Source organism: Emys orbicularis, chromosome 3 (assembly GCF_028017835.1).
Source record: "Emys orbicularis isolate rEmyOrb1 chromosome 3, rEmyOrb1.hap1, whole genome shotgun sequence".
Taxonomy (NCBI): Eukaryota; Metazoa; Chordata; order Testudines; family Emydidae; genus Emys; species Emys orbicularis.
The window spans coordinates 153,342,349-153,367,494 of NC_088685.1; the positions used below are offsets into that span (position 1 = coordinate 153,342,349).

The 25,146-nt window shown below is 42.2% G+C and overlaps 1 protein-coding gene across 1 annotated transcript in view; it reads right to left on the reverse strand.

Annotated features, from left to right (window-relative positions):
* The window catches only part of BTBD9 (BTB domain containing 9), a 288,922-nt gene that overhangs the window by 256,828 nt on the left and 6,948 nt on the right, over positions 1-25,146 (reverse strand). The window contains exons 2-4 of the mRNA XM_065401988.1: positions 9,009-9,219; positions 4,453-4,816; positions 1,907-2,171 (exon numbers count right to left, since the gene is read on the reverse strand). Of these exons, the coding sequence (XP_065258060.1) occupies positions 1,907-2,171; positions 4,453-4,816; positions 9,009-9,193 (814 nt within the window). The 5' untranslated portion in view covers positions 9,194-9,219. The remainder of the gene's footprint in view (positions 1-1,906; positions 2,172-4,452; positions 4,817-9,008; positions 9,220-25,146) is intronic.

A 25,146-nucleotide genomic window follows, 5' to 3' on the forward strand; every position in this document is an offset into this window, starting at 1 on the left:
AATACTTTGAAGTGAATAGTTTTCTGATGATAGTTTACAGTTTAATTCGAACTTAGTACTTAAGGAAAAGCCACAGGAATTCAATTCTTAAAATAGCTACATTACTGACAGGGTGAGAAATCATGAGCTTCGGTGCCTGCTATCAATGGCCAAGTGACTATAGAGAAAAGGAAATCAGCAGGCAACATCCAGGCTTTGTAAACTTCCATTTCATAGTACTATAAAAAGAATGCCACTTTATGACAAAATTGAAAAAAATCCCAACATGAATGCAGAGGATCAGTAAAGCCTGTAGTTTCCAAAGTGAAAAACCTGAAGGGACAGCTGCTAAAAAAAGCAGTTTTCCGTAATGGAAAGCTCATTTCCGCATGATTTAAGAGACCACAATTCAGAATATTCTCTAAGAGTATTCAACATTATTCTCAATTGCAGTATAAATATTCTGTGCTATGTAACTGTTACTTTGTAGCACACAAATGTTTTTATAAAACACTTTGCCAACTGTAAAAGGTTAAAACCTAATTCACAAATAATACAAATAATCTAGTACAATGGTGGAGACAGGTTCCTATTACAGCAATCACAAGGGAAATGCTTTCCTCCCTTTTCATACGTAGAATGTAAACTCTCTGGTGCAGGGACTGATTTTCATTTTACACATTATGTGGGCAAACAATGTAAAGGGGAAGAGAAAAATCACATACAGAATATTTTGAAACTAAACAGCAAAACTATTATTTTTATTACAAAATTAGCATTAAAAATCTGACAGCTGCCTGCATTAAAGTTTGATTACTTTTTAGATATAAAGGTTCTACAAATGGTTTTCCTTGAGGAAAAATTAAGCATTTTGATAAAAATGCACTCTGCTGTAATTTACATGCTAAAACAACATCTAGACGATGAGAAGTTAACATATTTTCCTATTTAATGTTGGTCATCCCTGCCATTGCAATTCTTCAGAAAAAGAGCAAATAGAAGTTAGGAAACTATTCCAGCTATATTTTTCATTACTCTTTCTGCCTCCAGGGCCAGATAAAAAATTCACTCTCACTTAAAGCAATTTCAGATATTCTCAAGTGTTCCCAAGGTGTTGGATTTAGGCATTTTAATTATATAGGTATTTTCCAATTAGTAATATACCACTCATTTCTACTGATAAATTACAAATCCATACATAAGGCCCTACCAAATTCATGGTCCATTTTGGTCAATTTCATGGTCATAGGATTTTAAAAATCATAAATTTCATGATTTCAGCTATTTAAATCTGAAATGTCATGGTGTTATAATTGTAGGGATCCTAACCCAAAAAGGAGTTGCAGGGGGGAAGAAATCGCAACATTATTTGTAGGAGTGGTTGCAGTACTGCTATCCTTACCTCTGCACTACTGCTGGTGGTGGCGCTGCCTTCAGCGTTGGGCAGCTGGAGAGCAATGGCTGCTGGCTGGGAGCCCAGCCCTTAAGGCAGAGCCGCTGCCAGCAGCAGTGCAGAAGTGAGGATGGCATGGTATGGTATTGCCACCCTTACTTCTGTGCTGCTGTTGGCAGGGCACTGCCTTCAGAGCTGGGTGCCTGGCCAACAACCACCGCTCTCCAGCCACCCAGCTCTGAAGGCAGCGCAGAATCAAGGGTGGCAATACCGCAACCCCCCTAAAATAACCTTGTGACCCCCTGCAACTCCCTTTTGGGTCAGGACCCCCAATTTGACAAACACTGGTCTCACCCGTGAAATCTGTAGAGTGTATGGTAAAAGCTACACAAAAGACCTGATTTCACAGGGGGAGACCAGATTTCACAGTCCGTGACATTTTTTCATGGCTGTGGATATGGCAGGGCCTTCGCCATAGAACAGTTGTATTTTGAAAGTCCATCCCCAACAAGTTTAAAAAATACTGATGCTCACTTAGCATGCCCCTGTAGTTGAGGTCCATGTCCCGACTTTCAGAACGAACTTTAATGGCATCCAGAATGGCATCAGGCGACAGCAATCCAGAAGGTCTTACAACATTTAGTAGTTCTGTCAGACTCATCAGGGGTAAGCGTACTGCCTGCATGATTTCAGCATGATTCTCCTTGGGGTTATGTTTACACCAGTTCATCAAAGCCTGGAAAATATCCTTCTCAGGTGCTGCAAATGAATCCCTCAGCACAACATTTAGAAGAGCAGCCTAAATAGAGAACATCCAAGAAAATTCATGTCTAAAACATAGCAAAAATTAACAGATCTTTAACTGGTAAAGCTATAAAAGCTCTTTCAAAACTTGATTATACTAGTGGGACAGTGACTCTGTGGACAAACATTATAGCCATTAACTAGCTCAGATGTAGCCAGGGCATTAAAAAGTATTTTACTGAGAAAAGGAATTTTGGTCAGGACCTTGGTTTAATGCCTATCCAGCAGATGGCACCTCTAACAGAGCAACATCCCCAAAGGAGTGAATGCCCTGCACTGTCAGATCAAAGTATAAGGCAAAGTCCTCATACTTGAATCCTAACCTTCTTGGTCAGAGGCGAAACCACTACTGGCTCACTATGATACTCTTACTGAGCAGCCTCCCTGGCCTTTCGGTTTTTATTTTGAGTATTGTATTCAGTTATAGCTTACTTGCTTTTACTCATTTTAATCACTTATGCAAGAATTCTAGATTTTCTGCTTACATAATAGGTTATGATTATACCACCACCACCAGAACAAGGCTTAGAGTGTGTAAGTGTGTCAAGCCACTCAAATTAATTGTATCCCAATGTACTTTAAACTCTCAGTGCTGATGGGTCAAGGAGTAAATAAAGGTGATTTTTGGATTTGGCAGTATAGTGGGCTGCTAAAGTAAAATTTTGGTAGCACACCTTTGAACTTAGCTATATGATCACTGGTGTGAAAATTAGATGAAGGTTTTATATCACCCACTCCAAGCTCTTTCCCTCCTTTCTTTTTTGGGGCCAAGCTGCACAAAAAATTCACATATCTCTATCTCCTGGACAGAAGCACAAACACGCACTGATTGCAAAATGAAACCAACCAGAATTGAACAACTTTTTGCATTTTCACTTTGCAGCCAGTATAAGTAGGAATGAGCCTTAGAACAAGGAAGTCCTCCTGCAGCACTGGTTTTCCCACAAACTCCAGCTACTGTAAAGGAGGTAGCATGTTTCCTGGTCAAGGAGTCTGCTGTTTGTTCCATTCTACACTGATGTTATCTCCAATGCGTTCTTAGTTGACATATTATATCTGGCATCAAGTAGTTAACAGTGAGGACTTCAGTGTCAAAAGGGTGGGGGAGCAATTATAATTTCCTCTGTAACCAGATACTGAGTTAGTTAGCTCTGTAAGGTCTCTGGTCCCTATTCATAGAATAGATGTTCTCATTAAACCTGCCAAAAAAGTCAGTGTATTTTTTAGAGTAAAATGGACTTTAAATATTTTTCATACACGTTTTAATATCCCTTTATAACCACTCATAGAAAGCTTGAAACTGAAACTTGCATTCTTACAAAAAAATTCTGCTATTTCACATGCACCCTGGTTTGAGTGCTGGGTTACCGATACTGAGTTTTGAGGCAAATGAAACAATATGGGAGCATTTACTGCTTAAAAAAAAAAAAAAAAGACATCTAGGACAAAATCCTCTGGTGCAGTGTAGCCACTTGGCACTGTACCATTGATGTATCCAGCCCAGAAGGCTCACTCTAGCGCATGGGGGAACTCCAGTGGCACAGAGCTACCACAGAGATTCCTATGCACATTCATATACTACCTCTAGTACAATGTAGGGTGTGTGACCAGAGAACGGGACATAACTAGAATACCCCTACGCTGCAATGATCCACAATTGTGGTTTCAGCCCATTGGGACAGTTAGCAGCTGGTGTAAATTGCAGCAGCCCAAAGGTTGCTCCAACTTATGCTGGGAGAATGATCCTTCATGTAGGAGCCCTAGGATCAGGAGAATGAACATAAACTGAGTTTTATGCCATCTTTGCAACTCCCTCCTCCAAACCTTTACTGCGTACACTTTGGCCAGGCTTCAAATGCCAGACTATACTGTTTAACGGACAGTGCAGACTTTACAAATATGTAAGAAAACATACATAAGAAAAGAAGGTAAATATTTTGCTCATACCCTAAACAATGTCCTGTTAAGAGTCATGTTTAACTTTTGTAATTGGTCACAGTTGACTAGCTCAATAGATATTACATTTAGGAATGATCTTTAGGTTCTCTTTATTACCACAATGTTTATAGAATACTACAAAGTATTAGTTATTCATCTCATCTTGACTTGAGTAACTCTAGCAATGCAATTTCACTGCTAACTGACCTTACTATTAAAGTTTCCTATTACTTGGCCTATACTTCTCTTTTCTTCGTTTCAGACCACTATTAGCATTTTATCATAGTGTTTTTTATAGACCACAACCAACATGTCTAAAAGAACTTACAAACACGCACCTTAGAAAGTGACAGAAAGCCTTCACTGGAGAGCACCTCTTGAGCATTTCTATCCATAAACATACAGCACATACAAGTCAGTTTAGGGAGTGAGTAGAGACTCGCAACATCAAAGGTCATACAAACATTCTGAATATTAAGTATGGTGCAAAGATACTCAGAGGTGGAATCCTCCAATTCTGGGAATCCATATTTGTGAGCCAGGCTCAGGAAATCCAGGAGTACCTCTTCCTTCTCATCTCTTAATGTAGCACGGCCTGTGTATATATATTTCAGCAGCATTGTAAATGCTTCTGCAGTGGTATCCTGAAGAGGGATTTCTGCTTCAGGCTGAGATTCTCTCATTCCACCATATAATAATGCTCTAGAAACAGAAAGAAAATGTGAGAAACTTGCACCCCAATAATGGGTGCCTTATTATATATATTTAAACAGTAAAGTAAATAAATCAAGTGGCCTAGAGTGCAACCAAATGCCAGGTGAAAGAATAAATGAAGATATATTTGCAATGACTCCTCAGAAGAGGCCACATAAAATGAAAAAGAATCGTTTTGAAAATCTGAAATGGAAGCTATGTGGACAACTTAAAATTCAGCTCTACTCTGATAGTGTCTACGTAGGAGTAGCACTGTGGGGTCTCTTCATCATTATCTCAATTATTCTACATCAAGTTTAGTCAGTTTACAGGTAAAAAGAAAGGGATGTGAGGTTTTTTGTTTTGTTTTTTAATTTCAGCTCTGAAAATTTACCCTGGGATCTGACAGTTAAGTTAGGTTCTTTCCTACTTACATATCACCACCAGCAATAATGAACTTTCAGACCAAATTATATCCTTAGTGACACCTGCACAGCCCCACTGAAAGTTGGGGAAGCAGAAGTACAGACAGGTGAAATGACTTGCTGACGCTCATATTATGAAAGAATAGCAGAACTGGCAACAGAACCCAGGAGTGTAAATGCCCATTTCCTTGCTCTATCCATTAACTGTAGCATAGGACAGTCTTGGAGTCCTAGGTGATGAGACTTGTGAAGAATCAAAAAGTTTGCAACATGTTTTCTCTAGATCAGGGGTCTTAAACACGCGGCCCACGGAGCTCTTCCCTGCGGCCCGTGGAGCTCCCCATGCCCCCCCCCATTACTTCCTGTCGCTGCCAAACTCCCCTCACCCCCGCCCCCCCCCCGAGTTATTTTCTGTGCCTGTTAAGCTCCCCGTGCGCTGCTACCCAATGTTTGGGGCACCTGCCACCCCCACGCGCCCCCCCCTCCCCCCGAGTGTCTCCCGGACCCACTTGCTGCCTCCTCACTGCCTCGGAGCCTGGAGCCTGCAGCACATGGTGACTCAGGAGCCTGCAGCACACCTTGAATCCGCTCTGCTCTGCAGGCTGCCGGCTTCCGGCAGGTCCTAGTGTCCCTCTTCACTAGGGCCAGGGCAGGCTGCCCTTCCCCTGCCCTTCTGCCCTAGTCCTGAGCCTCTCTCTTCAGTGAGGTGCTGCCACCCTGGAGTCGCTCTAGGTAAGTGGCGCCAGGCCAGAGCCCGCACCCTGCACCCCAAAACCCTGTCCGGAGCCCCCTGCCACATCCCACACCCTCCCGCACCCCAACTCCCTGTCCTGAGCCCCCTGCCACACCCAGCACCCCTCCTGCACCCCACACCCCAATTCCCTGCCCTGAGCCCCCTGCTGCACACCTCCTGCACCTCAACTCCCTGCCCTGAGCCCCCAACACACCCCGCATCCCTCCTGCACCCTAACCCCCTGTCTGGAGCCCCTGCCACATCCCACACCCTCCCGCACCCCAACTCCCCACTGCACCCCTCACCCCTGCTGCACCCCTCACCCCAATTCCCTGCCCTGAGCTCCTGCCGTACCCTACACACCTCCTGCACCTCAACTCCCTGCCCTGAGCCCCCATCACACCCCGCACCCTCCTGCACCGCCCTGGGGCAGAGAGGGGGCAGAGTTGGGGTGAGGACTTCGGGGAAGGGGTTGGAATGGGGGCAGGGAAGAGGTGGGGCAGGGGCGGGGCCTCATGGAAGGGGTGGAGTGGGGGCGGGGCCGGGGGCAGCAAAGGGTGGGTGTCAGGGATGCGGCCCTCGGGCCAATGCACTAGTCCTCATGCGGCCCTCGTGGTCATTTGAGTTTGAGACCCCTGCTCTAGATGATAGGTAATTTGTGCATTCTGTACACATACATCTTAGTTTAATCACTAGCCTCTCTGGCATTCATATGAGAGAAGAATTATCTTGAAATTTTACTATGTACAGTTTAAGAATGGGAAGTAGATCTGCTGTGTTAAAATGAGACATGAGTTTCAACCCAATTTTTAAAACATGCAATATTTTCCTAGGTCATATTGCAGCAGACAGAGCCTTTTAAATGAACAATTTCAGCAAGAAAGGCTAAAACTAAACATTTTTAATAAATAAGTTGTATACAAAATGGCAAATGACTGCATAGGAAGGAGTGCTGCGGAAACGGGTCTGGGGGTCATAGTGGACCACAAGCTAAATACGAATCAGCAGTGTAACACTTTTGTAAAAAAAGCAAACATCATTATAGGATGTATTAGCAGGAGTGTTGTAAGCATGTGTGACATTATTGACAAAATCTGTAACTGTATAGATCACTGTTGCAACCACTGTTATATATTTGCAGCAAATATTGTACAAAGGTTGTGGTGTGAGGTGTCCATGGGAAGGTTATGATTGGCTGGTTATAATTATGCTATCTGTATATGTGCATCATTTTGTAGTTGAAGTTATGATCATTGGCTCTATACTGTCTGTATTTCAAACTTATGCTATGCTTCTGGGTGACACCCCAGACAAGTTGGTGTCAGCTCTGCCTAGCCTGCTTGATGGCCCATTAAGGACCATCAGCTATACAACTGACCCATTGAAAGAAGGCAGACACAGCTTGTGACTCAGCAAGGTATGGAGGGACATGCCTATGGACAGAACTCTGAGGTTTTCCATGCCATGTGATGGACAGCTTGTCTTTGGGACAAAGAAAGCAGAGATCACATGGCAAGAGACTATAAAAAGTTGCTGCAGCTCCTCCATCTTGTCTTCAATCCTGCTTCTTACCTCTGGAGGGACTTTGCTACAAACGGAAGCTCTACACAAAGGACTGATGACCCATCCCAGCTGGGGATGTACTCCAGAGACTTGATTTGAACCTCAGCTTATTCCATCATTGCTACAAGCCTGAACCAAGAACTTTGCCATTACTGTATGTAATTGATTCCATTTAACCAATTCTAGCTCTCATCTATATCTTTTTCCTTTTATGAATAAACCTTTAGATTTTAGATTCTAAAGGATTGGCAACAGCGTTATTTGTGGGTAAGCTCTGATTTGTATATTGACCTGGGTCTGGGGCTTGGTCCTTTGGGATTGAGAGAACCTCTTTTCTTTTACTGGGGTATTGGTTTTCATACCATTTGTCCCCATAACGAGTGGCACTGGTGGTGATACTGGGAAACTGGAGTGTCTAAGGGAATTGCTTGTGTGACTTATGGTTAGCCAGTGAGGTAAAACCAAAGTCTTCTCTGTTTGGCTGGTTTGGTTTGCCTTGGTGTGCACAGAAACCCCAGCCTTGGGCTGTAACTGCCCTGCTTTAAGCAATTTGTCCTGAATTGACTCTCTCAGTTGGGTCCCGCCAGAACCAGAATTGTTACAGCATGACACCAGAACTAATTCTTCTACTCCATGCTAATTAGATCTCAACTGGAGTACTGTGTACAGTTCTGGGTGCACATTTCAGGAAAGATGTGGACAAATTGGAGAAAGTCCAGAGAAGAGCAACAAAAATTATTAAAGGTCTAGAAAACATGACCTATGAGGGAAGATTGAAAAAATTGGGTTTGTTTAGTCTGGAAAAGAGAAGATTGAGAGGGAACATGATTACAGTTTTCAAACACATAAAAGGTTATTACAAGGAGGAGGGAGAAAAATTGTTCTTCTTAATCTCTGAGGAGAGGACAAGAAGCAATGGGCTTAAATTGCAGCAAGGGAGGTTTAGGGTTGGACATTAGGAAAAATTTCCTACCTTTCAGGGTGGTTAAACACTGGAATAAATTGGCTAAGGAGGTTGTGGAACCACCATCATTGGAGATTTTTAAGAGCATGTTAGACAAATACCTGTCAGGGATGGTCTAGATAATACTTAGTCCTGCCATGAGTGCAGAGGACTGGACTAGATGACCTCTTGAGGTCCCTTCCAGTCCTATGATACAAGCATGTTACCTGTATTTACACTTTTACTTTACAGAGGAAACCAACATCATATTTACATCATCCCATTTGTGTTCTGAAGTTTATTTCTTTTTAATCTGTAAATTGAGAGCTCAATTTAATGAAAGTCAAAAACATTATGATGTCATGGTATTTTCCAGCTTTTTACAGTTGGCCACAATGCTTTGATGCACTGGGAAGCATTCACACAAGAAAGGTCATGTTCAGTAAATAGCGGATTATGGGAGTATTTCTCTGAACTTCCCAGGGTATATTTCATACACAAAGTTTCCTGTAAACTGGACAAGAAGCAATACATCACCTGAAATAATGGCATCTAGCAGCCAGAATCACTCTATGTGCAGGAAAACGTTTCTTTTCTACAATAAAGGTAACATCACTATACTCCTCCCCATTCATCAGAGCGCCAACATTCTCTGACAAAATGTGAACATGGTCAATTTCCCCCACAGCTGTGTAAGGACGGAGTGGGTGACTATTACTCATCTTGATGAAGTGATGGTATTGGCAGCCTATAGGAAGAAAGAAAAGAACTATAAGCATTTTAAAAACTGGATACTGAAACTACCTCAGAGAACAAGTTACAATTACAAAAAAGCTAATATAGATGGAATTTAGACAATTACAAGGGATAACAATTATTTAGTGAGGATTTTGCTAAATCAGTTACAATGGGAACCCACCCAACTTGCTTCAAAAATTATATTTCAGTTTGATTTCAGATATCTCCACCATACTTTTATTCTGCCAATGCATCTGTTCTAAATCAACAAGATGCCATCAATCAAATCAAAGTAACTGAAGGGGCTGTAAAGCTTCTGCACTTCTAAATGATTCACAAAAGACAAAACTCTCTATATATTAAAATTAGTTGACTGACCAAGGAGAGAGAAATCATTATCTGAGTAAACAGGCTTAGTCTAAATACACCTCTACCCCGATATAACACTGTCCTCGGGAGCCAAAAAATCTTACCACGTTAAAGGTGAAACCGCGTTATATCGAACTTGCTTTGATCCACCGGAGTGCACAGCCTCGCCCCCCAAGAGCACTGCTTTACCACATTATATCCGAATTCGTGTTATATCAGGTTGCGTTATATCGGGGTAGAGGTATACTGAAATCTATGCTAAAGTGTTTTCATCAGTAATTAGCCGGATTATGGGTGTTCATGACATATTCTGACTGGATCCAGATTAACTTTCTAGAACTGAAATAATTAGTGATTCTTAATGACTAACATATGAAGACTGTTCTGATAGCAAAGTTCTAGCAGGCAGAGATTCCAGTAAATCCTTGAAAGACTTAGAGGACTCCACTGGGAAGCCTTCTCCACTAAGTGTATTTTCAGACTGAAGAGGCTTTATGAGAAAAAAGACCTGCTCTTCAATTGCAGAGTCTAAAAGATCTCTTGAGGGGAGAAATGGCATTTACAAGGCATATGGTTTAGCTATTTATTTCACTCAGTTTGTGTACCCATGTGGTGTATAATTTGAAATAGCATTCCTTAAACTTCAAATATCACTTGTGGAGAGAAATAACATTCTGTCTACATTTAAACAGAAAATATACCTCTGAATAATTTCTTCTAACCTAACAGACCAGAAACCTACCCCACTTGATTCTCTGGCCATATACGTTACCTCTGGAAATCCACAAGCTTAAACTGAATATGCAGATAACCATAAAGGGTGATATGTCCTTGACTTCATTAACATTATTATAGGAAATTTCAATATTATACCATAAATTAAGGCGGTAATGGCCATTCCATTCTAAGCCTCGATTGTTAGTCTCCTATAACTTCCCCAAAAAACGTAGGGGAGCAAAATTTATTAGATTTGTGTGTTGAGTGTCTTCAACCATCAGGCTTCAGGAGGCATTCAGTTCAGAAATTTTTGACTAATTTTTTAAGTTATTTTCCCTCTTTGATACCCTTTTGGAATGTCCTTGTTCGCTGAACGTATCCAAGAAAGCGGCACCAGAACACAAGCTGCAATATTTGTGATAACACAGATTGATATATTCTGGGATACCTTCTGTGAACCAGGAAGTACCAAAATGATTTCACAGAGGGGACAAGGGAATTTTAATAGTTAGTTAAAGTTTATTTCTGTGCAGTCCAGCTTCTGGGGACATGCAATGCAAACTACTGGGGTTTAAGTATTTATTCTTACATTGCAGTGCACTTTTAAAAGAAAGTCAGTTCAACTGTTTGACATTAATAATGCAGATTTTACACTTCAAAAATATTTTCAGACACTTTTTGTGCTCTAGTAACCAGCTTTATTTAAAATGTTAAATTGGGTATGTGTGCAATCCTCCATGAAGGCAGAAATATTAAAAGTAATTAAATTCACATACTGCACACACTTCATACTATTTCATTGCATTCTCCTAGCTTTGTATGCTTTATGTGCACATACTAGTAAGTGTGCACAACGAAAAATACAACCGAGTTTAAATAATAATATTTCTATTTCAGCACCATCTAGAAGCTCTGAGAACAGGGCCTCACTGTGGTAGATACTGTACAAAGAAAGAGAGTCCCTGCACCCAAAAGCTTAAATATAGACAAGACAGAAAGGGTCAGAGAGGAAAAAGCAGAAGAGAGAAGAGGTGACTGGTCCAACAGGTCAGGGTAGTGAGGGAAACAGAACCCAGGTCTCCCCATTCTGACTAGTACTTAAATTAGGTAGACATTCTTGGTCAAACTCACTGCTAGTATAAGCTGAAACAACTCCACTGATGCCAAACAAATCGCACCCACTTATGCAAATGATGAATTTGGGACTCCGAGCCTTTACTTAAATGTGTGATCCTATAGGTGCCCTCCATGATACATCCAAGAGGCTGTGGTACTTTCAAGAATAATAAATCAAACACACACAAAAACTATTTTCTATATAGTAGACTTTACCATAGTATCAATTAACATACCTATATCTGCTGAAAGTTTGTAGACAAACTAGTCTTTAGGAAAAATCAGATGCATTTTATCATGTAAAACCTTCTCACCAAAAGAACAAATAAAAATATATAAATTATAATTAGGGCTGTCAATTAATCGCAGTTAACTCACACAATTTACTCAAAAAAATTAATCACAATTAATCTAGTTTTAATCGCACTGTTAGACAATAGAATACCAATTGAAATGTATTAAATATTTTTGGATGTTTTTCTACATTTTAAAATATATTGATTTCAATTACAACACAGAATACAAAGTGTACAGTGCTCACTTTGTATTATTTTTATTACAAATACTTGCACTGTAAACATTAGAAACAAAAGAAATAGTATTTTTCAATTCACTTCATACAAGTACTGTAGTGCAATCTCTTTATCGTGAAAGTGCAACTTACAAATGTAGATTTATTTATTTTTTGGTTACATAACTGCACTCAGAAAAACAATGTAAAACTTTAGAGCCTACAAGGCCACTCAGTCCTACTTCTTGTTCAGCCAATTGCTAAGACAAACAAGATCGTTTAAATTTACAGGAGATAATGCTGCCGGCTTCTTATTTACAATGTCACCTGAAAGTGAGAACAGGCATTCGCATGGCACTTTTGTAGCCAGCATTGCAAGGCATTTACATGCCAGATATGCTAAACATTCGTATGCCCCTTCATGCTTCAGCACCATTCCAGAGGACAGGCTTCCATGCTGATGACACTCATTAAAAAAATAATGTGTTAATTAAATGTTGACTGAGCTCCTTGGGGGGGGGGGGGGGCGCGGAGGGGGGGAAGGAAAGAAGAATAGTATGTCTCCTGCTCTGTTTTACCTGCATTCTGCCATATAATTCATGTTTTAGCAGTCTTGGATGATGACCCAGCACATGTTGTTCGTTTTAAGAACACTTTCACTGCAGATTTGACAAAATGCAAAGAAGGTACCAATGTGAGATTTCTAAAGATAGCTGCAGCACTCAACCCAAGGGTTAAGAATCTGAAGTGCCTTCCAAAATCTGAGAGGGACGAGGTGTGGAGCATGCTTTCAGAAGTCTTAAAGAGCAACACTCCGATGCGGAAACTACAGAACCTGAACCACCAAAAAAGAAAATCAACCTTCTGCTGGTGACATCTGACTCAGATGATGAAAGTGAACATGCGCCAGTCTGCACTGCTTTGGATCGTTATTGAGCAGAACCCGTCATCTGCATGGACGCATGTCCTCTGGAATGATGGTTTAAGCATGAAGGGACATGTGAATCTTTAGCGCATCTGGCACGTGAATATCTTGAGACACCGGGTACAACAATGCCATGCGAATGCCTGTTCTCGCTTTCAGGTGACATTGTAAACTAGAAGTAGGCAGCATTATCTCCCGGAAATGTAAACAAACTTGTTTGTCTGAGTGACTGGCTGAACAAAAATTAGAACTGAGTGGACTTGTAGGCTCTAAAGTTTTACATCGTTTTATTTTTGAATGCAGTTATTTTTTGTACATTATTCTATATTTGTAAGTTCAACTTTCATGATAAAGAGATTTCATTACAGTACTTGTATGAGGTGAATTGAAAAATATTTTTTTGGTTTTTTTACAGCACAAATATTTGTAATAAAAAATAAAGTGAGTCCTGTACTCTGTGTTCTGTGTTGTAACTGAAATCAATATATTTGAAAATGTAAAAAACATCCAAAAATATTTAAATAAAGGGTATTCTATTATTAACAGTGCGATTAATCGTGATTATTTTTTAAATCGCTTGACAGCCCTAATTATAATGGTGGCAGATCTAGAATCTATATACCCATCAGGATTTCCACATCCTACATTTCAAGGAGTCCCTGCTGTTCATTTGAATTATTACTCTTAAGAGTAGAGCCAGACGAATCTCACCAGAACTGGTATAGATCTTCCTGCTACTTTCTCATCATCATCGGAAGCTAGGAGGTTCATACATGGCAGTTTATGGTGCAGCAGGGTATTAGCTTTTTTCCCCTAATCTGTTTACTTCCATTTATCTGCCCTACACTCTATTACATCCTCCTTTCCTTTTGAGATGAGTGTGTGGAGGGATGTGACCAAACAAACACAATGGGTTAATTTTTCTAGGTGTGTTTGAAATCAAGCTGACAGAAAAGATTCATCTGGCTGTACACTAACTTTATTTCCAACAGCTGTAGATGCTGCCTACACTGGTAACTGAGTGGGTTAAAGACCAATAGCCTTCATCTCAAGTCAAAATAGGTGAAAAGCCTCTGGATTAGTAAGTGGTAGTTTGTACTCCCCCAAGAATCAATGTATAGCAGTGATACTCAGACTGAGACTCAACGATCCGCAAGTGGCCTTTTAATGTGTCTCCTGCAGCAATGTTTAGCACATATTAAAACACTGTGCGATTTAATTATTATCCAATCCAAGTTATTAACCAATCAGGATGCTTTTACTATGTTATTAACCAATTACAGTTGATAAAATAATAATACTTGGTCATTTTGCTGTGAGAATTTTATATATAAAAACCAACTAAATATTTCCCATCATACTGTTTAAATATGAATATATAGTACTATAGTAAATGCAACGGTGAATTCACACTACTGTGGCTCTTTTGGGTAATATTGACTGCTAATTTGGCTCCTGAATGACTGAAGTCTGAGTATCACGGGTGTATAGGATGATAGGTATAATCTGTTTTGGGGAATATTTCTGGGAGGCTTCGCCATTTAGCCAATAGATGGGATTTGCCCTCTGAAAGGAACAATGTTGTGCTAGTCAAGAGTATGGACTACAACTATGCTGATTGCTGGAGATGTAGAGTTCCAAGAAATGGATTGGCTACTGGTGTGGGAGCTTTTCAAATTCTGTAGCAACAAAGGATTGAGATGACTGATAACTTGATATAGATCAAGTGTTGGGGGTTTAGAATTTACCTTTCAACCTCAAGTAGGGCACTGTAAAATACTAAAGCTGGTTTGAAATAGAGGTTCTGGTCACATTCAGTGCATAATCTGTTTGGAATTAGGCCTAGTACAGATATTATTTAATCATAAATGGCACTGCCTGATCATGCCTGCATTGCAGAGACATTGCAGGAAGTTGCCTATGACGCTATATTGGCTGATCTCTACCCTGCTGGTTACTTCATTAGATATAAATCCAGGCAGGGTCAGTGACAGTGTGTGCCCATACTTTTTAATTTTAAGATGCAGCGCAGGAAGTGATTCACCCTTGAAAATGAATTTGAATACACCCTAGTATTAAATTAATCTAGAGATCAAGGTGATATACAGGCCATCTTACAACTCTAAGATTTTTCTCAAGATGATTCAGCTTTGCATTACAGCCATCAAAACTAACAGTCCTAGGTGATGTTACTACCAAGTATGACTCGTATGCAATTTTGCAATCTCACCACTTGCACAACAGCTACAAGAGTACCCAAAGCAGTTTCAGGCACAAGCTGTATCAGTCAGCACACTTTTAATTTGATATTCAGAATTGGTTTGGAAACTAAGAACATAAGAATGATCATACTGGTTAGACCAATGGTCCATCTAGCACAGTATCCTCTCTTCCTACAGTGGCCAGTTTCAGAGAATGAATAGAACAGGACAATCATCAAGTGATCCATTCCCTGTCATCCACATCCTATGATGCTTCTTGGGGTATTCAAGGCGGCGAGTCACCTTGTCACCAACTGCCTCCAGTGCTAGGGAGTCTTGCCTGTGTTAGCTGGCTGTTGGCTAACTAACACAATTAGTCTGTCAGCCACTCAAGCACTCTTCTCTGGGTTACACCAGCTCTGTCTTTGCCTGGCAGGTTGACAATAGATTCACCCCAGCCCCCAAGTTCCTTCAAAGTGTACCTTTGTGGTGTCCAGCCCCTGATCACTGGATACTGACAGAAATCCCAGATTATCTCATCCCAAAGGTACAGTGTACCACAGTTTACCAGTTTTACCTTAGACCACTGCTCCTATATCACACACAACACTTGAGTTCAATTATAAACCAAAAGCATATTTATTTAAGAAAGAATAGAGATTCAGATAAAAACCAGTGTGAGTGGTGGGAACAAATGATTACATATAAAACATCATAACACACATTCTAAAGACTAAACTAACAAGTTATCGTTGTATCTCAACCTAAGGAAACTGTCTAAAGAAGTTTCTCTCACCCAAAGTACTCTCCAGCACTTTCAATCAAGCCTTGCTGAGATCCACTTTTCATGAAGCAAATTCACTATCAGTTTACTTAGTAGGTGAAGGATACCAGGGTATATTTTTTCACCCCCAAATATACCAGAACAGATCTTTGATGTTTACGTCAAAAAGGTACCATCCTCCCCCTCCCTGCTGTTTACTTTTTCTGTTAGTTTTCTTCTGAAGTTTCCCCCAGCTCTTCATTAGCATTTGACTTAGAATGCTAATACAATCCTATTGTATCACATACAATACACAATGGTGCCCACAGGAGATATGTCTCTCTTATCCCTCTGTCTGGAGGAGTTTGTTTCAAGATACACTACCTTTCAGTGACCTGTTTTTAACCACAGATCTAGAGAACATAATTTTTAGTATAAAACACATAATTCTGAACATATTTTTCCAAACATACATCTCACAATGGTTATGAGGACCAGTGTGAGATATGCTTTAATTAGACACCTTACACTACATTCTTTTGTTGAATCCAGAGGATCCTATACCCCTATATACACCAGTGCCCTCTGCCAGTTGGCATCCAGAGTTTCTAGGGTCACAGTAACCATTAAAACATGTTGATTTGCATCTAAATATAGCTTTTACACTAAAACTGATATCTTTTTGCTAACCAGAACATAGTATATCTATAATATTTGTGCAATTACATAGTTTAACATCTATTTATTCAGGTTCTTAATTTTTACATGTTTTATTATGTTTGCAAAATAGTGAATCCTACTCTTTTTTTTTTTTTTTTTACACTTGTGATTTGTGTCAAGTTGCATTTGGATAGAAATTGGGATTCAATTAAAATGTGCAAAAATAATTTTTATTAATTAAATAAAACAATTTTCTTTTATATTCAATGTTTAAAGTAAACTGAACTGACTGTTTCTGGTTACCATAGATTTAAATATTTTAGAACTAGTAGATATAATCTTACAGCACATTTTAGTCATATATTGGAAGAGGAAGACAAGTTGTCCTGCTTTTTCAACTCCTAATCAGTTTAACTTTGAATTAACTAGTTGAATAAACTGAAATGAAGAAAATATTCTCTCTGTACCTCTCTGAAAATATCCTCTCTGTAGAAAAGGCTACTTCTATCAAAAACTAGTTTAGCACTTCAACAAACCCTGGTTCAAGGTGCTTAACCAGTGACTTCCACCAGTTCAGTGGTTTGACTTTCTTTAAAACTTCAGCAGCACACATGTACTAACAAATTAAATAAAAGAGAATATTACGTGATTTTAATAGATTATAGTAAATTTAGGCTTTAACATAGGTTGTCAATTTCCAATTTTAAACAGGTTTGTTTTTAAAAATGTATTAAAAATCATTTTTTTAAAGGCTTGACTTTTACCTACCCAGCTGCTAACTTTGTCATTGTCCCTTGAGAGAGAATCACAGGTGGTGGATTAAGGTCAGACCTTCTAGGATAATCACCGCAAGATTAAATACCTGGCCAGGAAGAAGAGGGACATGGGTCCACACCCTAACAAAGCTGATTGCTAAGAAGCCCAAGATATGCTCTAAGAATTATTCTGGAGAAGTTCTATAGCCTGTGCTATACAGCAAGTCAGACTAGATGATCATATGGTTCCTTCTGGTTTTAGAACCTATAAAAATCTGAATAGGTACTCTTAAAGCAGGCAAAAAGAGGAGCAGAGGTGCAGTTATCCCCAGAACTGTGACAGTGGAAAAAGAGCCACAACCTTTACTGTTATATAAAAAACATACTGCATAATATTAAAACAAAATATTTCAGTACAATAAGCCAGCATCTCAGGAAATCAGAAAAAGTGAAATTGTCTGGATTTAGTTCAACACACAAACACATGAATTAATACTGTCTGTGTCTTAAGTGTTGAAATCCATATGCTTAAATATATATTTTTATTATATTATATAAGAATAGCAGAGTATATAACACTGCCTAGAGATGAGAAACCATTAACAGCAAGAATCATATGTGCTGTAATGCTAGCCTGAACAATTGTAAAGGTTTTATTTAAGTTACTGAACCTTAATATTTTAACAAAATTTAAGATTTGCTAGGGTCAAGCCACATACATTAAATACTAAAAATAAAATCAGTAATTTTAAGATTCCGATCCAAATCCATGAGACATGCTGGTACTTAATTCAAGTCACTGTTAATGAATAGGGTCGGTCTGCATTAAAACCCCTACACAATTTTGGTTATCAGTGATAAAGCTAATCAAGAATTTAAATAAAAACCATAAATACAGAGGTGATATTTAGGATTCAATTCACAATACCATCACTGTTTTACTCTGCTTTAGTGATAAGACAGTTGCAATTCTGCCCTTGAAACACTAGCCAGACAATGCCTACAGTTGCTTATCTTTTCTTTCTTTCTTCTCAATATTTTTTCCTAAAAGTAATTCTTCCTTTTCTGTAATTTCATATTATTTGGGATATTTAAATGGAAACAAAATCTTTGTTACATATGCTCTTTTCTGGAGTCATTATCCTACCCAAGTCAGAACCATATTTATGTAACAGAAATTATCTAAAGTGTTGAATAGGCACAAGTAATATCTTAAAGATCCCGTTTTCATATAAATACGTCGCTAGTAAAAAAGTACAAAGAAAAAATATTTTAGGTAAACAAGATGATCCTTAACCAGAAGGTCTTCTTATATTTTTAAATGAAGCATTAGCAAATAATTAATTCTGAATGTCTTTGATTTTGCTGGATTAAGTCATTTTGTCAAAATTATTTTAATGTAGCTTTGTGGTACTTCATTTATTTGAAGTTGGTAACACTAGTGGGAAAAAACAGAAATTCATCTCACACACATATGGAATACTTAGAAGTAAAAAAATCTAAGACATTTCATTGGAAAAAACAAAAAACAAACTTTCCATTGACACTGTATCAAGTCTAGAGGTCCTTAAAATGCAATGCATAAAACTATAAATCTCACTGAATTATAAACAGAACACTTTCATTGATACTGGTTCTCTGAGAATCTTCAAAATAGGTACAAAGGAAATAAAACAGGACCCAGACTAAATCAAAATCTTACTATAGAAGATATCACTGGTATCATCTGCAGTCTGTATGAAAACCTTACTATGAATAAAACAAAAATATTGTGTTGGTATGCGTGACGTGACGCTCCGTATTATTTATAGAAATATGCGTATGATATAAATATGGCATAACTAAGATATATTTTATGCAAGATGGCTCATGTAAGATATCATTGGAAAGGTTATGATTTAGTGACTGTGATTATCCAATTTGTATATATGAATCATTCCTGTATCTGGAGTTAGGAATATTGACTATGTAACAATTACAACTGTGGTTATACTTGGAGACACCCACCAGACAGTAAGCAATCAGCTTTGATGGGCCATTAGAAAAACTCTTTGAAGATGTGGATCTCCCAACTTCCGGGAGTTCCTTCCTGTGGACATTGCAAATAAACCTGGTTTCATGGTTGCTTTGACACTGCAAGGTCAGGTGATAATGTCACCTGGTACAAAGTACCACCTTGGACACTGCTGGTATTTTTCCAGTGGAAACAAAGGCTTCCTGCCTTATGTAAATTCAGTTTAGGCTAGGCAAATAGGTCTTGGGCAGGAAGGCAATGGAGAAGAAAAGAAAGACTGCTGAAAGTACCTGAAGAGACAAAGGAACTGAGCTGTGGGAAAGGCAAGGGCTGAGTCCAGACTAAGGCCTTGGCTACACTTGCGAGTTACAGCGCTGTAAAGGCTCCCCCAGCGCTGTAACTCACTCCCCGTCCACACTGGCAAGGCATTTGCAGCGCTGTATCTCCGTGGTTGCAGCGCTGCATGTACTCCACCTCCCCGAGAGGAATAGCGAGTATTGCGCTGCCGCTGCAGCGCTGTGGCGCCAGTGTGGCCGCCCAATGCGCTGTGAATGGCCTCCAGAATTATTCGGCAGTATCCCACAATGCCTGTTCTAGCCACTCTGGTCATCAGTTCAAACTCTATTGCCCTGGCCTCAGGTAACCAACCATGTGACCAACCCTTTACATTCCCCGGGAATTTTAAAAAGCCCCTTCCTGTTTGCTCAGCCCAGTGTGGCGTGGCGTGCTATCAGCGAATCTTTCCAGGTGACCATGCCTCCACGCACCAAACGAGCCCCAGCATGGAGCAATGGCGAGTTGCTGGACCTCATCAGTGTTTGGGGGGAGGAAGCTGTACAGTCCCAGCTGCGCTCCAGCCGTAGGAATTACGATACCTTTGGGAAGGTATCAAAGGACATGATGGAAAGGGGCCATGACCGGGACGCCCTGCAGTGCAGGATTAAAGTGAAGAAGCTGCGGAGTGCCTACCGCAAAGCCCGCGACGCAAACGGCCGCTTGGGTGCTCCCCCCGCGACCTGCCGATTCTACAAAGAGCTGGATGCGATACTTGGGGTTAACCCCACCTCCACTCCGAGCACCACCATGGACACTTCAGAGCTGGTGTGGGGAGGGGAGGAGGAAGAGGAGGAGAAGGAAAACGGGAGTGATGGTGGTGGGCCGGATGGAGACACCCCGAAATCCCTGGAGCCATGCAGCCTGGAGCTCTTCTCGAGCCAGAAGGAAGGTAGCCAGTCGCAGCGGCCGGTACTTGGTGGAGGACAAACAGAAGAGTAAGCGGTTCCCGGTAAGCGGTTTTTTTTTTCGGGAAGGAATTTTTTTGGTGCGGGCTCTTTGAGAGAGGAGGGTTAGGCATGCATGCCTAGATGCGGAATAGTGCATCGATGTGGTTTATCACATCGCGGTAATCGGCCTCGGTAATCTCCTCGAATGTCTCATCCAGAATGTGTGCAATGCGCTTGCGCAGGTTTATCTGGAGAGCCACCGTGGTCCTTGTCCCAGCCAGGCTAACGTGTCCGCGCCACTGTGCCGCGAGGGGACCATTGCTGCACACAGGCAAGCTGCATATGGGACAGGGCGGAAGCCGCATTGAAGTAGAAGACCCTCCCTTGCTTCCCAGGTCACCCTCAGCAGCGAGATATCGTCCAGGACGAACTCCTGCGGAAAATGTTGGGACAGTGTTCAGTGTAGGTGCCCCCTGAAGCTGTTGGCTCTCCCCAAGGCACAGAAACCCAGAGGACAGTGCAGCCCTGAAACAATCAGTCCCCCTTACTCACCATTTTGAGGCTCCCGTGGGATGTGTGTGCTCTGTTTCGGACGGGAAAATTATGCTACTGTGTAGACCCTGTGTGTTTTCTACTCCTTAAGTGCGGGGGGAATCATTACTCTGTCTGGTATAAACAATGCTGCCTCTGTTAAACGTTGCATTTTGCCTATACAGCAGCATCAACCTTGAGACCTCAGCCGTCCCTCTTATCGCCTGCTCAGAGACTGCAAAGACTCAGGAAGAGACCGCGAAAAAGCAAAGAAGACATGCGGCAATCTATTAAAGAGAATGAGAAAGCACAGAACTGGAGGGAGAGAGAAAGCAGGATCCGCCACGAAAACACAGCGCACCGGCGGCAAAGCACGGAGCACTGGCAGCAAAGCACGGATCGGCTCATAAGCATCCTGGAGCGCCAAGCAGACGCTATCCAGGAGCTCGTAGCCATGCAGAAAGAGGAGCAGTACCACAAACGCCACCCCCCCACACAGCCTTTGTCCCAAAACTCTTTCCGTTGTGCCTCACTGTCACCTCCAACCCACTTTCCCCAACTTCCGAGTTCTTCACGCCACCCGCTGCCTCCAACACCAGTATCTTCACCACCCAGCCCTGAAAACCACGACCCTTACCCTCTGCACTCAACCCCCATCACCATGCAGTATAGCTATCCTGAAGTGCAGCACTCACTGCACAGCACACCAGACAGGACATACGCGAATCTGTGATTGTACCGTTCCCCACTCCATCCCCTTGTTTCTTTTCAATAAATGGATTCTTTGGCTTTGAAAACATTCTTTATTATTGCATAAAGTAAAAGACTCCTTAGCCCAGGAAATAAACAGGCATTGCAAGTCTGCTTGTCTGCTTAGCAGACACCGATTCCTAAAGATTGGAACTACTGTACTTCACTCCCGTGCAGGGCACCGGATATCACTGCTGGTTTTCAGCCTCAAATTGCTCCCTCAAGGCATCCCTAATCCTTGCAGCCCTGCTCTGGGCCCCTGTAATAGCCCTGCTCTCTGGCTGTGCAAATTCAGCCTCCAGGTGTTGAACCTCGGAGGTCCATGCCTGAGTGAAGCTTTCACCTTTCCCTTCACAAATATTATGGAGGGCACAGCACGCGGATATAACCGCGGGGATGCTGTTTTCGGCCAAGTCCAGCTTCCCATACAGAGATCGCCAGCGGCCCTTTAAACGGCCAAAGGCACACTCCACAGTCATTCGGCACCGGCTCAGCCTGTAGTTGAACCGTTCCTTGCTGCTGTCAAGGCTCCCTGTAGGGTTTCATGAGCCACGGCATTAACGGGTAAGCGGGATCTCCAAGGATCAATATGGGCATTTCAACTTCCCCTACCGTGATCTTCCGCTCTGGGAAAAAAGTCCCGGCCTGCATCTTCCTGAACAGCCAAGTGTTCCGAAAGATGCGTGCATCATGCACCTTTCCAGGCCAGCCTGTGTTAATGTCAATGAAACGCCCATGGTGATCCACAAGCGCCTGGAGAACCATAGAGAAATACCCCTTCCGATTAACGTACTCGGATCCTAGGTGGGGTGGTTCCAGAATAGGAATGTGCGTCCCATCTATCGCCCCTCCACAGTTAGGGTACCCCATTTGTGCAAAGCCATCCACTATTTCCTGCATGTTACCCAGAGTCACGGTTCTTCTGAGTAGGATGCGATTAATGGCCTTGCAAACTTGCATCAACACGATTCCAACGGTCGACTTTCCCACTCCAAACTGGTTTGCGACCGACCGGTAGCTGTCTGGAGTTGCCAGCTTCCAGATTGCAATAGCCACCCGCTTCTCCACTGGCAGGGCAGCTCTCAATCTCGTGTCGTGGGGGCGAGCTCCTCACACAGTCCCATGGAAGTGGCTTTTCTCATCCGAAAGTTCTGCAGCCACTGCTTGTCATCCCAGACTTCCATGATGATGTGATCCCACCACTCGGTGCTTGTTTCCCGAGCCCAAAAGCGGCGTTCCACGGTGCTGAGCATGTCCGTGAATGCCACAAGCAATTTCGTGTTGTACGCGTTACGCGGCTCGATAGCATTGTCGGACTCCTCACTCTCACTGTCACTTTGGATCTTAAGGAATAGTTCGACAACCAAACGTGACGTGCTGGTGAGATAAGTCAGCATACGCCTCAGCAGTTCGGGCTCCATTTCCCGCACACAGATCGCGCTGTGTTGAAAGATGGCGCCAAAGGTGAACGGAAACAAAGGGATTTCTGGGATGCGAAGCGATGCATCACAGGGCGTTGGGACAGGACCCAGAATGCCCCGCACCCACGCCCCCTTCCCACAACCCATGGCGCCAGAATGGGAAAAGATGCTCTGTGGGATAGCTGCCCATAATGCACCGCTCCCAATAGCGCTGCAATTGCCGCAAATGTGGCCACGACAGTGCGCTGGGCAGCTGTCAGTGTGAACAGACTTCGGTGCAGCTGAGTAGGGAAAGCGCTGCAGTCAGGTTTAACTCACAGCGCTGTACATCTGCAAGTGTAGCCAAGGCCTAAGACAGGAGTCTAGTCTGTAAAGAGAAATAACTGGAACTCTAAGCTACAGAAACTCTGCAACTTGCCTAAAACAACGTTTAGGGTGAGAAATTACATGTTGTTACCTGTTTCTTGAGTTTGCTTGTTTTGTTTTATTTGCTCAGTAATCTGCTTTGTTCTGTTTGCTATCCCTTATGATCACTTAAAATTTAACTTTTGTAGTTAACAAACTTATTTCTTGTTTATAACATAACCCAGTTTGTGCAATTCATGTCGGGGGGCGGGAGGGAGGGGGCAAGAAGTTCTGCACATCTCTCTCCACATTGAGTGTTGAGCAATTTCCTAGCTGAATCTTCCCATAGAGAGCTGCTTTGCAGACTCTGTGTGATTCTACAGCTGGTGCGTCCTTACCTGTGTCTGTGTGCTGCCAGAGGCCAAAAAGCCTGATTCAGAAAAACAGGGAGAGGGAGCCCAGACTAGTGGAGCAGGCTGGCTCAGTGAAACCCCAATACTTCAGGTGGCGCATTGAAAGGGGGAGTCCAACCCATCACAGTATCATTATAATTGTAATCAACAAACAAGCTGTAAAAACAGATCAGACTATGTCTCTCCATTCTGCAGGAACAGCAATTAATTTTATCCTGATACATCCCTGCAATTACCATTAAGGTCAATTGGAGCTGTGTGTGCATAACTGAGGGTGTAACTGGCTCTAGCTAATGACAAGTAGTAACTCAAAGTAATCCATACAGTATGTACATCACAGAAGTTAAGATATTCTGAAATCTCCTGATTTCTGAGAATTAATGTAACAGTGTTACAATTAAAAAAAAAAATGTTTTAGTTTGCCTTGCCCCCTACTCCCTTCTTGTGGGAGGGGGAAATTAAAGGAAAAAAACGGGATTAGCTCACTATTCTCTCTCCACTAGGCTGCCTTTTGCCGACAAAACTGTGTAGTGTAGACAAGGCCCAAGTGTCCACATGGGGAATTAATGTGCACTAGTTATTCTGCACTAAATTCACACCTTAATTTACTCTGCACTAACTTTCCCACATAGATAAGTCCAGAGCAGCTTTTTCTGAGTAGCAGCTATTCCACAATGTACAGTGGTAATAGATCAGGGGCAGCTAACTTTTTGGCCTGAGGGCCGCATCGGGTTTCGTAAATTGTATGGAGGGCCGGTTAGGGGAAGGGGTCGTGGCCTGGCCCCCACCTCCTATCTCCTCCCCCCCCCCCGGACTCCTGCCCCATCCAACCTGCCCCGTTCCCTGATGGGTCACCCCCCCCCCGGACCCCTGCACCATCCACACACCCCCACTCCCTGTCCCCGACTGCCCCCCAGATCCCTGCCGCCCCATCCAACCCCTCCTCTCATTCCTGACACCAACACCCCGGAACCCCTGCCCCATCCAACCACCCTTTCTCCCTGTCCCTTTACTGCCTCCAGAACCCCTGCCCCCATTCAACACCCTGTTCCCCCCCCCGACCCCTATCCACACCCCCACCCCTCCGACCACCACCGCAAACTCCCCTACCCTCTATTCAACCCGCCCTGCTCCATGCCCCCTTACCACGCTGCCTGGAGCACCGGTGGCCAGGGGTGGCTCTATGGTTTTTGCCGCCCCAAGCACGGCAGTCAGGTGGCTTT